The 14,606-nt window shown below is 40.9% G+C and overlaps 1 protein-coding gene across 3 annotated transcripts in view; it reads right to left on the bottom strand.

Moving 5' to 3' along the window:
• ACSL1 (acyl-CoA synthetase long chain family member 1) overlaps positions 1-14,394 on the bottom strand; it is a 37,498-nt gene extending 23,104 nt beyond the window's left edge. The window contains exons 1-2 of one of the 3 annotated variants that reach the window (XM_031062652.1): positions 14,374-14,394; positions 5,859-6,086 (exon numbers count right to left, since the gene is read on the bottom strand). In XM_031062652.1, the coding sequence (XP_030918512.1) occupies positions 5,859-6,053 (195 nt within the window). In that variant the 5' untranslated portion in view covers positions 6,054-6,086; positions 14,374-14,394. Of the gene's footprint in view, positions 1-5,858; positions 6,087-8,427; positions 8,457-14,373 lie in introns of those variants that run through there. The other 2 variants (XM_031062691.1, XM_005415530.2) reach the window with 2 other exon arrangements.
• Between the last annotated feature and the right edge of the window lie 212 nt (positions 14,395-14,606).

Raw genomic sequence — 14,606 nt, 5'->3', positions numbered from 1 at the left:
GAACTATGCAAGGTTTTGCAGGACATTGTTTCAAGAGTCAAACTGCTCCCTACATTACCAAAAACCTGCCAGGCAAAATCTTATTCCTCAGCTACCTATGATAGCACAGCACAAATGAGAATAGTGAAGTCTAACAAGGGGCATTTTGTCCAAAACACTTTAAGAAATATTTTACTCTATAAGTGCAATATACACCATAATTAATTTCATCCAGCTTCCTAAATCCAGCCTCAGAGCAGTCTAGACAGAATATTAATTGTGCAATCCCAATATATTTTTCTAATTAAGATGACAGAACATAATCACACTTCAATATGTGGTTTCAAACCCTAAATTATTTTAAGCATGGTCACCAATACTCTAAACAAGTGTTCTCATAAGCAAAGTACTCTGTTCCACATAGAGTCCTTTAATCCAATTAAAAGCTGCATCTTATAAAAAAAGGTTTCCTCCTGATTTATTTAAATGCAGTCAAGACAATACTATCTTCAAAATTGAAATCACCATTTTTTTAGCTGTTGAGCACTTAGATAAGCTAAAATTGGAAGTCAATACAAGAATCTATAATTTAGATATAACACTGCCTTTTCTAGAGTGACTGATTAAATAATCTCATTTTATAGAGAGCAATCAAGTTTCACAAACTACAATTATGCAATTACTATTAGGCCACAGTTCTTAATTAGTCCTGTTATGATGACAGACACCTACAAGCAAGTTTTTATCAGGAACAGCCCAGCTGGTTTAACAGAGGGCCTTGAGTAAACACTGCGTAGGATTTTCTCTATCAGCGTAATCAATTTCTGGCTCTTTCAGAAAGTCAAACCCTAGACAATTCAGGCACAGATTTAGTTAGTCTACCCTCCACAACTAAAACCTGTTCATATGCAGTCATAGGTTCTTCTCCGGTTTTCAAAGTATCCTGGAAGACCAGACATCCCCTGTTCATGTATAAGCTAGATAAATACAGGTTTGTGTGCAGAAGATGCCATATTACCCATGTCTGTAGAAATCAGCTAGCACACAAAAGGCACAGAGAGGAAAAATATTTTTACACTAAAACAAGCCTGACTTGTTTTAGCAAAACAGTATGAGTAATGCAGAGCTTGCCACTCCTTTGACAGTAAGCAGAAACGTACACTGTGAACATGACCCAGAACAAGTTAATGAGTGGCTTACCTCTAAAAATTCATAACATTAGAAATTCAAGAGTGTACTTGCTCTCAGACCAACATCTACTCTACAGGAAATTTACAGATCACTAGTACATGTCTCTGCCCGGAAAGAAAAGCAAGACTGCATGCTTTATTTCACTGGGTTCTCAGATCTTGGATAATCAAGGTCATCTTCTAGATTTTCCCAGTGCTGCCACTCTGGAGCTAATCTAAGAAAGATCACACAATGTAGTTTGTTACCATGGCCACAGGTAATATCAACAAGTGCAGTGTATCACATGTACCACGTCTGACGTGGTATAATTCCCACATTAGGTGAAATACAATAGCCTAAGCCATTCCTCAGCAAGAGGAGTCAAGAAGTATTTGTTTCTCCTCATGTGGGCTACTACTGTTTTGTTTACATGCCCTATTACACAGCACCACAAAAGCAACTTTTTCAGGGCCTGAGGCACTAACCAAATTTGAATATGAGTTATCAGACAGTACATGGCTTAGATACAAGAATGATGGCACTGTCCTGAAAAAAGAGGAACTCTCTAACAGACTGCTGTTGAAAAGTTCCCATTGGTTCTTGTAAGTTTTCAGTAAGGGGAAACAGACAACTTTCACTTTTGCTTACTTTGTTCTTTTTCCTATAGTAAAGTAGAATTGACTGGATTTTCAACAGTCTTAGAATAAAAGTTTTTCAGAAAAACACCCATCTCCTTGTGTGAAGGCCATAAGGAGTTCAACATCATTGATGCAGTGAAATACTCCCAGGTATGTTGAAGATCAAACCAGGAGCGTAATGCAAGGTCTAAACTTACTCATCTACTAAGCAACAGATCTCATCTACATTTTGCTTGAAAGCAGCAAGAACTACTGTTTTAAAACCTAGTCAAAACAGTTCTTTATCCAGAATGTTTGTGCAATATGAGGGAAAGTTCTGTTTGCAGCAAACTTTTTAAAAAAATCACTGGTCATTACCACCAGGTATCTGAACCTCAGGACTGGAATGTTTGGCTGACTTCACATAGGTTAGTTTGATTGGCATCTAATAGATCTGTCCAGTAAAAAGATAAGCAGTCAAAAGGGTTGTCAGTTTTAATAACTGTTTTTAAAATAGCCAGGCAATAAAAGCTGATTAATTTGAGAACAGATTCTAGTTACTTGTGTAAAGCAGCACTTGCAGCAGCTCAGAGACTTGCAGGAAATTACCCTACTGCACATCAAGTGCTAGTCATGAAGTAAAACCTTGGCATTGGTTAAAAATAGCAGCATCTGAAGGAAACAGATTTATTTTACAACAGAGTGTATGTTACTCTATCAAGGCCTATTCAGGTCATATAAAGTAACTGCTTTTGTTCAAGCCATGGATTTGACACAGGGTTCTTAGGATTAGCAGTAATGTCAAAGCACACTGTAGACTCCACCATGCCTCAGAGAGGAGAGAAATTTCCCTTTACCCGGGAAGGAAAGTATACTAGCAAGTGGTGCTTAGGTCACCAACATACTTATTCTGAGCAGCAAGTAGTATAAACCAGAGTTTCCAAACCAGCCATGTAATCTTAAGCACGCTACTCCCTAAGAAAGCATACAGCACCTAAAACTGATCATTCATAGGGAGATAAGCACATGTGTAATCAAGTGATTCTCGAAAGACAAGGCACGCTAGAATTCTGGTAATGTACCAGAAAAATGTAAGAAGACAAAGTTTTCATGAGTTGAATACTTCTCACCATATTTGAATATTTTTTCTTAAGGGAATAAAAAAGCCAGTCAAATCTGGTCTTATTTCTAGAAAATACTGACATCCCAATATTTATTTCTATCCTATTCTTCTATATAGCATAAGTTGGGACAAATAAAAAATTTTAAAGCAAGATTTAATATATTTGGCAGCCATACACCTGCACACAAAAGCAACAGCCAAAGTTACTCAGCTGTTAGTCACCAGTGGAAGGAAAGCAATCTACAGGCAGACAGATCCAGATGTGGATGACATCCCTGGAAATGTTCAAGGCCAGGCTGACAGGGGCTCTGGGCAATGTACCCCTGCCACTTCAGTAACTCTTTGCACTCATTTTCAACTACATGTGCAATCTTTTTGTTCATCCAGGGATTGTTAAAATGGGTCACAGGGTGCTGGCCTACCAAATCAAAACTTTGGAGAGATGGGAAGTGATCTGGAACAACAGTAAATAGGATCTTCTTTCTCCCATATGAAGTTATGAAGATACAATATCAAAACATGTAGAAACCCTACTCCAGTCAATGACCTCACTTATTTCCTTGGCATCTAACAAAGTTAAGTCAACAAGTAAGAATAATGTAGAAGCTTATTTCTAGTTCAAATTTCTTTCTGTAATTGAACAGGTAGACTAGATAGAACAATAGCAAAGAGGCATTGCCTTCTGACATGTCTTTTTTGGAGCAACTGCTCAGGCCTTTTAGAATTGTATCGTTGAGGCAGAAAAAAATGTTTAGACAATTTCAGAGCAGTATTTGATTTTTCCCCCCCCGTAGAAGACAACCCACCTTAACATATACATAGGAAAATGGAGCATATGAAGTTAAATTTCAAGCAAAATGTAGTGAGAACCTGTAATCCTGAGCACTGTAATGAAGTCTTGTCACTATTACAGGAGTAGCAATTGTAACATACACTTGAAACTTGATTCAAAGCATACATGCTCATTTGATTACCATTTTAAGCATTATTAATAGTTCAGATACTGCCCTTAATGAACGCAAAATTGGACAGATCTTACTCATTTCAAGATATTTTCTAAGTTTGAGCTCTCATCACTGCAACATGCTAACACATTCAGGTGTTTCTCACTTAAGTCCTACTAGTATTTAGCCCATTAAAACATACTTTCTAAAGAGGCAGTGAAAAATAATACTGTTATACCTATCTTGCTCTGATCAGAGAGCCAATTAGTGTAATTGGATCAATGATGCATTAAGTAGCTTAGTGAAGTCTCATACTGCCAAACAATGATTTCAATCTCAGAATCCAACAGTTACAAGTAATTTAACTTGAAGTAGTAAAGCCAGTGAACTGAGACTGGTGTCAAGAGTCTCAAGCAAATAAGCATTTGTCATGGGATTTATGGACAGCTAAAAGCTACTGTCTTAACATCTTAAAATGCAATGCCCCCCAGAAATCTGCTGAAGTCTACACTGCCTAATGAGGCACTCCACAGCTGGAAAACTTGCACTGCTAGCTCATTCCAGCAACCAAGATGTGCTGGTTTACAAGACTATTCTACCTGTTGTCTACACATCTGCTGACAGACTTGGAAAAGTTCACCAAGAAGTGAGATCTAACTCCCAGACCCTTACTCTACACCTTGCTTGAACATAGGTGTTTTTTAACAATTATGACACTGTGGCTGCATTTTTTTGTTTCCCTTTTGTGTACATCTCGTAGCAGACCATTATGTGCTACAGTAACATGATGTGTCCCTACACTTGCTGCATGCTCCACTGAGAAGACTGGGAAATAAACTGTGAATGGAGGGGCCAACTAATGTGTCATTCTTCAATCTCAACAGTATAAAACATTGAAAAAAGCGCCCAATTTGAAGTAATGACAGAAGTTTGCTACAGTTCATGAAGTTGACCTACTCTGCCACATTTGTTTACATCAGTTTGTAGTTATATCTGGTCTTAAGCACAAAGTCATGTTCATTTCATTCGATATAGGACAACTAGATGCAGTCTATCCATGCAGAAGAATGTAGTGTAAAGGGAGACTTCAGTTCCAAGTATATATATATGTATAAAAAACTATATTAGTAGTCTCTGACTATCAGTAAGGCAAGAAGCTGTCAGCTTTAAAATTCTACATTTTCTAGTTATCTCCCTTAAAGATCACAACCTTCCAAAATTCCCCTTCCTTCAAAAGGAGAAACACCTTGTCTCTCCTGAAGAAAGAACACTCTTGAAAGAATTAGTATTTGACTCTGTAGTGAGCAAGAGAATCAATAAAACCACAACACCCAAAAAAACCAGCCTTGCAATCTGCTGTCTGTATTTGCTCACAAAGCAACAGTTTCTTCCACTCAGACTATTTGACTTCACTTTTTAAAAGCCACCACCTAAAAGTAACTCTGCTTCTAAAAAGTGCAAGACAAAGCTAAGCTAACATCCAGAGTTTAGCAGGTGGCTGGTTTAATTTCAACTTACTCTATGGCTGGGATCTCTTGGCAGACTAGTATTTCTTTCCACAGATCATCTGAGGACAATTAGTACCCTCCTGATGCTTGTAACACAATATAAAGTCTCATGTGTCAGCTATTATACACTAAAAATAACAGAAGAGTTATTAGCCTAATCAGTATATACCAGTATACCTACTCTGACCCCAAGACCTAATTTAATAGGTCATCATGTGGCCAGGAATTGAAAACTACACTGTGCCAATTCTAACAAGTTTTGTCACTAGTGAGATCAGAAGCTCAGTTGTCTCAGCAGAATCTTCTGCTCCTGTGATAAGTCATTTCCTCAAACCTCAAGCTGGTTTTCATATTCAGAAAGCCAAAATAATGAGTTCAAGCCACATTTCAGAAATGTATTCTCCCCACACTACAGGTTTAGAAACACCCTAATGTAAATCAAGTGTTTGGTCTCCCTCAATGCTGCATTTAGGGCTCAAATTTCAGTGAACTACAGCATCCATCAAGTGGCACTTACCTCTACTTCCACAGACTGCATTGCTAAATCACATGGTGGTTTTATTGCTTTTGGTCTTGTTGCATACCAGTAGGTCGTGAGGGCTGCAAAGGCGCCGAAGCCCATCAGCGTGTTTGTCGGAAGGGTGCGCACATACTGCCTGACATCCCCAAGCTCGGGCATCCGTAGGTATCTGAACAACTCATGCGCTTGCATTGCAGTTCACTGCACTTGTTCCAATGCTGGAATCTGTTGGTATGAAAAAAAGTTGCACAAAAAATCTGAAATGCACTTTTGATTTGCTGTTGCTGTAGGGCAGCAATGTATGCTTTGTCCTACTGGCTTCCCACTGTCAAAATAACCTGATCTGCCACTAGGCAGGCAAAATCTTTAGAAATCTGTTCTGCAATTAAGTAAGCAAGCAATTATTAGTTTATACTCCAGAAAAATAGGTGGGGCTCAGAAGAGGGAGTTTCTTCAGGGTTTTAGTATTGCTTTCAGCAGAGACAGCACTCAAATTTTTTTAAAAAAGAAGACCTTTCGTTAAAGGAGAGAATTTTACAAAGGTAAAATAGTTATTTGTAGAGTAGACGGACTGTAAGATTGTTTAAACAGTTAGTCATCAAGCAGGGAAGTCTGGGAAACGAAGGGCAGGGACATACGTTATCTTGCCTGCATGTAACAGAGAGTATCCTGATCGTATAGGAGCATAGCAGGAGCACGATTTTTCCCTTCCTAAGTCCAGTAAAATAAACTCTTTTCTACTCTCCCGTTCAGACATGCACAGAAAGGTCAGTACAACAAGCTGATTTCAAAGCCAGTATCCTCCCATAGCTCCTCCATGGTACTTAGCAAGTTTCCTATTTCTCCCAGCACCATGCCAGTAATTTATCTCTGGTCATGAGGCAGACTAAGGCAGTGGCAAATGAGGCCCACGGCAGCAGCACGCAGCAATACAATCAAGCACAGGAAGCACATTTGATTTGTCACGTTCACACAGAAGAAGAGCTGGAAGAGGCTGATCCCTGCCAGCACTCACTGACACGGATATTCCACAGCAAGAACCAGCTGCAGGAAAAAAAAAGAAAAAAAAAAAGGATTGCAGTCCGCTCAGCTGGTGCTCTCTGCTCTCCTCTACAGCCAAGGTCTCCCGGGACGTGTGTCACATGCCGAAGGGCCGGCCGATGCCCACTAGGGGAGAGGTGAGCGGGAGCAGCCGGCCCGCGCGGGGCCAATGGCAGCGGGCAGCGCTCACCCCACCGCGCTCAGGCACCGGCACGGCCGCCCGACACCCCGCCACGGCCGGCAGCGCTGCCCCACCTGCTTGAAGAACAAAGAGATGTATTTACTTAGGTAATTTAGGTCCTAGCCATTGCCTACGGACAACAGAATTAAACAAAGGTCCTAGAGAATGTCAAAAGAGGTAGCTAACAGCTACAATCATACTGTGTAAGGAGCCACCGCTGCAGGATGGTGACACATGAGACTCTGACACCTAAACGTGCAGAATTATGTTTATAAGTTTTAGGACCAACTATACCCGGTTAGCCTTTCATATTTCTACAGGAAAATCTCTAGTTTACAGTCTGACCTTGAAATCCTTACTGCTGCAATCAGTTATTCAGCCAGACAACAGAAACGTGGTCTAGTTCACAAAAAGTCTAACCAGTATTTGGACAAGATTTGCTAGAGACAGCAAAATAGTAATAAAATTAGTTCAAAGGGCCCATGCTTTCACAGTGTTAACAGGACAGGCTGAAGCAAGGTCATGAATGGGGGCAGTCAGGATGGAGTCAAGTTCCATCTCTGGAACAGTCCTAGACCCATAGAGTAATCCCCAGGCAGCAGGCATTGCTCTCTCTCCCCCACACTCTTCTCTTCTGGCACAGCCCTAGGGCACAGCTGCATCCCCTTGACAGGCAGTGCAGGTCCACTACAGAAATGCCTTTTTGTTCTTTGCACAGTGATACACAGCAGACTAAAATCAAAATCCACAACACATGAGGTGGTAGCAATAGAAGGTAGAGATGAACTGAATATATAAACAAGCTCTTCATTTTCCCTTTTTTAAAAAGGAATCAGTTATTGACTAAACAGTTATGATCACCACGCAGTTGCTTTTTACATGCCTAATCATGTTCATTAGCATTGCAGGTGTGAAAACTACTTCTTAAGTTTTACTATACACAGATGAACAGTAAGAATAAAAAAACCTCATACATCAACAAGGAAGTCTGGACTTAAAAGTTGATTAACTTCACATTTCTCATAGACAACATATTATGAAACTAGACAAGGGGGGTCTATGATGTGGGTAATGGTTAAGACCAAACTTAGCTCCGCTCCTTCCTCAAGCTCCACAATGAGCACCTTTGACTTTTAAAACTGCTTTTCTGTCTGCATTAGTCATGAAGTGTCCTGCACACACACTATGATTTAGGAATGCAGTGTAATTTGAATTACTCAAAAGGCTGTGATGCCCTTATAGGTAACAAGAACTGAAGCAAACATCATTTAATTCACACAACAGTCCCATTATAGTCAAGGATCAGCTATGATTTCAGCCTGGGTGAAGAGAAGACATACACACCTCTGCTTTTCATTTCCTTGACCAGCTCTTTCTAGGGAAGCCTGCAACATAAAACCATTCTTGAGCAGTTACACCACAAGTTATCAGGTATACAACGATACATTTTGCTGCTTATGTTTATATCGAAACAATATCTTATTATACCTTCTGCCTCACCCACACAAAAGACAAGGTGAGGTCACAGTTTTCTGCAAGACTAAGCCATTGCAAGCTTTAACACTATCTGTTAAGTCATATGAGCCTGTCTTCTGCATTTAGGGCAAAGCCAGGTGTAACCAAGACAATAAATTCGCGTTCTTAACATATGCATCCAAATATACCCCATGAAGAAAATGACTTCCAGCCTTCAAGTCATCTCAGTATCTAGTTGGCTCATGCTCCAACATCATCAGACATCCTGGGTTTTTATCATGACCAAGGAGAATGGTTTAGAGCCCTCACATTGAGATACAAAGATCCTCACAGTGGAGCTTGCATCTAGCTTTCAGTTGTTTTCCTCAAGGAAGGGCCCAGCTAACTTTGCTCACTCAAGACAAGCAAAAAAGGCCATGCTCTCTTCACAAATTCTAGTCCTGCAATTCTTTCTTACCAAGCAGGATCTGGAACACAAGGGACAGACTCAAACTAAGCCCCAGTGTGAGACACAGCTGAAGACCAAAAGGAAGGAGATGCCAAATGAACAGTACCAGTCTGTAATACTCAGATTGCTACATGCAGTGGGGGAAAGAGCAGAATTGACATTTGAGGTCAAAAGCACTTTTTTCTCAATGCAATCAGTAGACCTTGCTTTTTTTTTTTTTTAAGACCAGAGGGAAAGCAGTTTGGGTAATGAGGCAAAACTGCTTCAGAGACAACTATCTGCCTTGACACCTCCAAAGAAACAATTCCCCCAGTGCAGCCCAAAAAGACATCCCTCTGAACTCACCATATCAACGTGGCTAAGGAGTTCTGTAAGTCTCAGACAAAGCCAGCTCTCTCTGCTCACACATACCCACCCACCCTGCAGCACCCAAGACTCATTCTTTACAGCACAGCCAGTATCTCAAGGCAGCGACCCAAGTTGGCAGGGCTCTGCCGTTCTTTGCTGCTCCTACTCTGGGCATACAATGGTCTATTTACAGTGGGCAGCAGCCTGCCTATTGTCTGCCCATAGCCAGACATGGTTCGAGTGCAACAGAAGAGAACAGGAGAGCAGCCATTGCCTTCTGTAGTGCAGAGAAAACAACCCCAAGAACCAATGGCCTTTCTTTCTCTCTATGCTAATATTTAGATAAACAACACACTAGCACTGCCATAAAGGAAGGTCCATCACATGGTGTAAAAGAACAGGCTGTGTAATTTCTACAGCCTCTTGCAGGGAGGAGAAATCTACAAGACAAGCCGCCTATCTCTTATTAAGAGCAATACAGCATTATGATGTTTTGATGTTTTCATTATGATATGCTGAAACAGGGAACCAGCCACCCACATACCTTTGAGTTGTCCTGACAGCTACCTGCCACTGCAGTCTGAGTTTTTTTTACTTACTCTTACAGGTTACACTGCACAGCTCCCAAGGATCTCTTTTTTACTTAAGCCTTTCTCCACTCAGCCTTTGAAAGAACAAGTGCAGAATCATGTTCTAGCCCCTTTATTATGAATAAAAAACCAGGTAGAACAAATAGCTTTGGCTATTAACCTGAGCAATCCTTTTGTCTGAATAAAATACATAACCCTAATCTCAGAGTGCATTTATAATCACCTTAAATTTGAGTCAGTTCACCCTGTCCTAGGTAACATGCTGCCACAACCCGTTCCCCACTAGCCAGGCAGACACAAGGGAGGTGATCTGGCAAACAATCTCTCTATATTATTCATGATGCTAGTTCTCAACTAGATCAACTCTCTTTTCAATGACCAGATAGCCATTAGCTCCCAGAAGGAAAACACAACAGCACAGCTGGGGAAGAGGGTGGACTACTGTAATACTACACATTAAGCACAAAACCGTAAACACTGCTTACAAATCCTCCCAGGATTTTCTGCCTGTCCTGCAGTCAGAGGGGAATCTGACTGAGGTCTTGCAAACACCTGTAACATAGCCAAACTAACCAGCAAGCAAACCACAACCACCTTCACGATACAGCAAAGGAGCTTTGGTATTTGAGACCTGAAGAAATCCTAGTTTAAGCTCTGTATAACAAACAGGACAGCAAGATGCCTACTGTGGTGCAGCCTGTCATGTCATATATGAGGAGTCATATATGACTCCTCAGCCAGAGAAAATCTGCCTGAAAAAACCAAACACACTGAACTGTCTAATCCACTACTATGACCTCCTCCTCCACCACCTCTGCCTCACCCCCGGCCTCTCCTCAACTTTTTTTTTTTTTAAATCTTACCCAGCAATCACCTAGTTTATCCAGCCAAGCATGAGAGCTATAAACCCTTCTTTTAAATCAGTAACTAACCTATTTACCTTCCTGCAAGAGTGAAGAGGAAAGAACTAGAGAACTAGGAACACATCCCAGGCAGGAGGAACCACCAGGTCCTTAATATTCACACTTCACATCCAACTGCTCTTCAGCTCCCTAAGTCAGGCTCTCAGCAACCATGGGGCATCACATACCAGGGTGTAGGTTCCCTCTACTGGTTCAGATTCTCTTCCTGCATTTGGGACAAGGCAGAACTGGAGGGAAACAACCTACAAGCTGGATTCAGACCCATAAGTTAGGACACTGACTTACTTCATAAAGTGCAATCAAAGTTAAGGCTTCTGCTGCAACCTTTAAGGAGCACTAAATCTGAAATGGGTGTGTCAAGGTTCTGTTCACATCAACAAGGAAAGTCACAGGCCCATCCTCAGACATTTGGCCTCAGTCCCCTTGCAATCAAGTGGAACTCCACCTGGATTCTTGCCTCTCAGTGAGGTCCAGTAAGTAATTTGAGTGCACACTGGTGAGGTCACTGGAGTTTATTCCAGTTCAGGAGTTGAAACACGTGACAAGAATCTGCTCAATGCCTTCTGTGCAATTACAGTCCTCCAACAATATTTGATAACCAACCCTGTGCATAAAGCAAAAACCAACACTTACCACTAAAACCTTTCAGAGAATGATCACTTTGAGTTACCTTTAATCCATGCCTGTACATACACAACATGGCACTAAGCAGTCTTGCTGGTTTCTCATCTCCAAAAACCAGATAAGATGCCTGCAAATATTTATTATTCAGCCTACACTGCTATCCATTAGAATTGCATCCCTGCAACTCTGATTTGCAAGTACATCATGGCACTACTCTGTCAATCTAGTGTCATTCCAAACACCATTTAGATGAAAACCACCATACAGAACCAAACAGCTTCTTCCTGCTACTTCCTTCAAGCTGAGTAGATCATACTCAAGGTGAGTAGATCATACCAACTTATTCGTTCTGCTCCTCCCAGGAAAAGGCTACTATTCACAAAGCCCAGTATGCAGTATCAAGCTAACACATGGTTTAAGTGCTCACTTGAGACTCTGTGAGAAGGAGTTTCTCACTCATACTTCTGATATCTGAACTCTTGCTGAAGGCAACCTGGGTCAGGCACACTAAGCCCCACTGCAGTGCACTAGATAGGGTTCACATCCAGCAGGTTGTTACAAAAAAATAACCCTTAACACTCTGAGACTGGAAGATCAGTAAGTACTTATGAGAAGCTTATGAGTAAGTACTTAAGAGAATTGGCTCACTGAGTGACCTCCCAACACCAGCAGCCCAAAAAATAGTATGACAAACAGAACAATCTTCTGACCACAGGTATTAAAGTATGCCTGCATCTACTCTGAGTCAGTGATAGTAAGCATCTTCTTCTTGCTTTCCTAGGAAACTAATTCAACCTTACTAGGCTATTATTGCAGTCCGCCTGCAGAAGCCAAATTTCCAAAACACAGCACATGCAGTATCAAACTAAAAAGCTTAACAGTTCTGGGTTCAAGAACAGTAATTCATTAAAAAAAAGGGAGAAATCCTCTTCTGGAAATAGAACATCATGCACTTCTGGTATAGCACTTAAACGGTTCAACTACAAAAGCAAAATCCATTTTTCCTCTACATCTCTGTAAAATCATGCAAGCTGTTTTCAATCAGTTTTGAGCAAACTACCAATACTACTAAGATTCAAATCCTAACAAACAAAAAAAAAATTACTATCACAGAATGGCTTGGTTTGAAAAATACCTTAAAGATTATCTAGCTCCAAACTCCCTGCCAGGGGTAGGAAATCATATTTTCCCTGTGTAGATGAGTAACTCTCAATGTGAAAAGCAGTAAGAGAGCAGAAGCTTATACTATCAAGTGTCCTTGTTTCAGGAGTCAGGTGGGATCTGCGGAAATGCAAGCCCCACATCCGCTGACAGGGCTCAGCCTACAGCCTGGAAAGGTCAACGCTGTACAGCAGAGCTTCCCTGAGCCACACAGCATTGTAAACTCCCCCACGAAACCATTCACCAATGAATAAAGCATCACCCCTCTTACTTGTGAGGATTTCTAGGGAGTTACCACTGGTTATATTTACCATAGTGAAATATTTAACATATCTGAACTTTTAATTTAGCATAGCAGGGAAGCAGGATATGGCAGTCAGTCTGTTCATAAGACCGCCAGAAGCCCAATTTATCGAGCAATGTATCCCTTTGCCCAGAATATCTCTCATCTCTGCTGCACATTCAAAAAATTTCATGTCATTAGTTTTCTTCAGTCTACCCAATTCCATCAACCATATTATCAAGAAAAACAAAACACAAAAACCTATTATTACCTTCTGTTGTTCACTTTAGCAAAAGTGTTGTTTTCTTGGAAGGATAAGAAAGAGAAAACTTTACTCTGCCCCACTGGAGAACAACACACACAAAAAAGGGAAGGTACAACCCACCTCTGCCTCCTCCCAAAAATCCCATGAAGTATTCCTTTCTAGTGAAGGCCAGGAGAAGGGAGAACCAGCTACACAGACTTCGCTCAAAAAATAGGCAAGTCACTTACCCACAAAAGTATTTCAAAGTTGTCTTGCCATCCACTATAAATTATTGGGTTTGTTTTTTCTATCAATATCAACCTTGTACTTGTCCTTGAAGCAAAAAGCTACTTGGGGGTTTCCTTCTTAAAAACTGAGGACTTATTTCCAACCTCATATTGCTCAAGCTGTAGTTGTAAAACAACATCTACCATATTTAGAAGCCACCTTTGTAAATTCATTGTAATCATGCAGTCCTCAGACTAGGTTAAGGCTGTTTGCTTAAGACCTTGAATTGATAACACTACACACAACAGCAACTTGTAATGACAAGCTTTAGATTTTTCCCATCAGCCATCTTTCAGACATTTCCCCATCCCAAAACAAACAAGCTACATATCCTTAAACTTTAAAAAGGCAGCAACAGCAAGAGTCCATGAAGAACTCTATGTATCAGTTTTTGCATTATTAATACTGCTATTGTTGCAAGAGAAAGAGAAAGGTATTTTTCAGTAAACTCAATGGCCTCTTATATTCAATTTCTTGATGCAAGAAATCTGATCCAAATCCAGGGGCTGAGAAATCTCAGCTTGTGAGTTTGAGAGCACGTTCCAAAGCAAAGAGGCAATAATAAACTTTCCTGACCAGGCTGAGGAGAGTGCATGATTCCCTGTAAAGCAATGCAGATGAAAAAGGCAATCTATTAACACCACATGGATGAGATCTGTTCTTTAGTATCAAGAACCTGACCATCATATTTCGGACGCTAACCCAAGGGAGGCATATGTTTAGATTACATAGTCCAGGAGGGTGTCCGTAACACTCCAGACAGCTCACAGACATGCCGTTTGGAAATTTAGAAGGCTTCATGTGTTGCAATTCCTGTTCAACAGGAATAAGAAATGTATGCATCCTAGAACAAAAGCGTCGGGTAACCAGGCTAAATCTCTGCGCTGTAGCACTGCAAGTCCTACCTAGCAGCAGAGGAGGCCTGCAAAGTCAAAGCCACTCAACCTTCCATTTTAGGCCAGCTTGGTTCACGCTCCATTTCCACACACACTCTAAACTGCTTTAAAGGAAAAAGAAAAAAAGCTGCATCAAGTACATGCTACATTCACACCCGAAAGAACAACGTACTCGAAGGCAAAGTCCGGCAGCTAAACGAACGCGAAGCCGCGGGGCCAGCGGGCAGCACCGCGCAGCCCAG

This window comes from Geospiza fortis, unplaced genomic scaffold (genome assembly GCF_000277835.1).
Source record: "Geospiza fortis unplaced genomic scaffold, GeoFor_1.0 scaffold40, whole genome shotgun sequence".
In the NCBI taxonomy this organism is placed as follows: Eukaryota; Metazoa; Chordata; class Aves; order Passeriformes; family Thraupidae; genus Geospiza; species Geospiza fortis.
The sequence above is the reverse complement of the archived record's forward strand: the minus strand, read 5'-3'. Positions and strand labels throughout refer to the sequence as shown.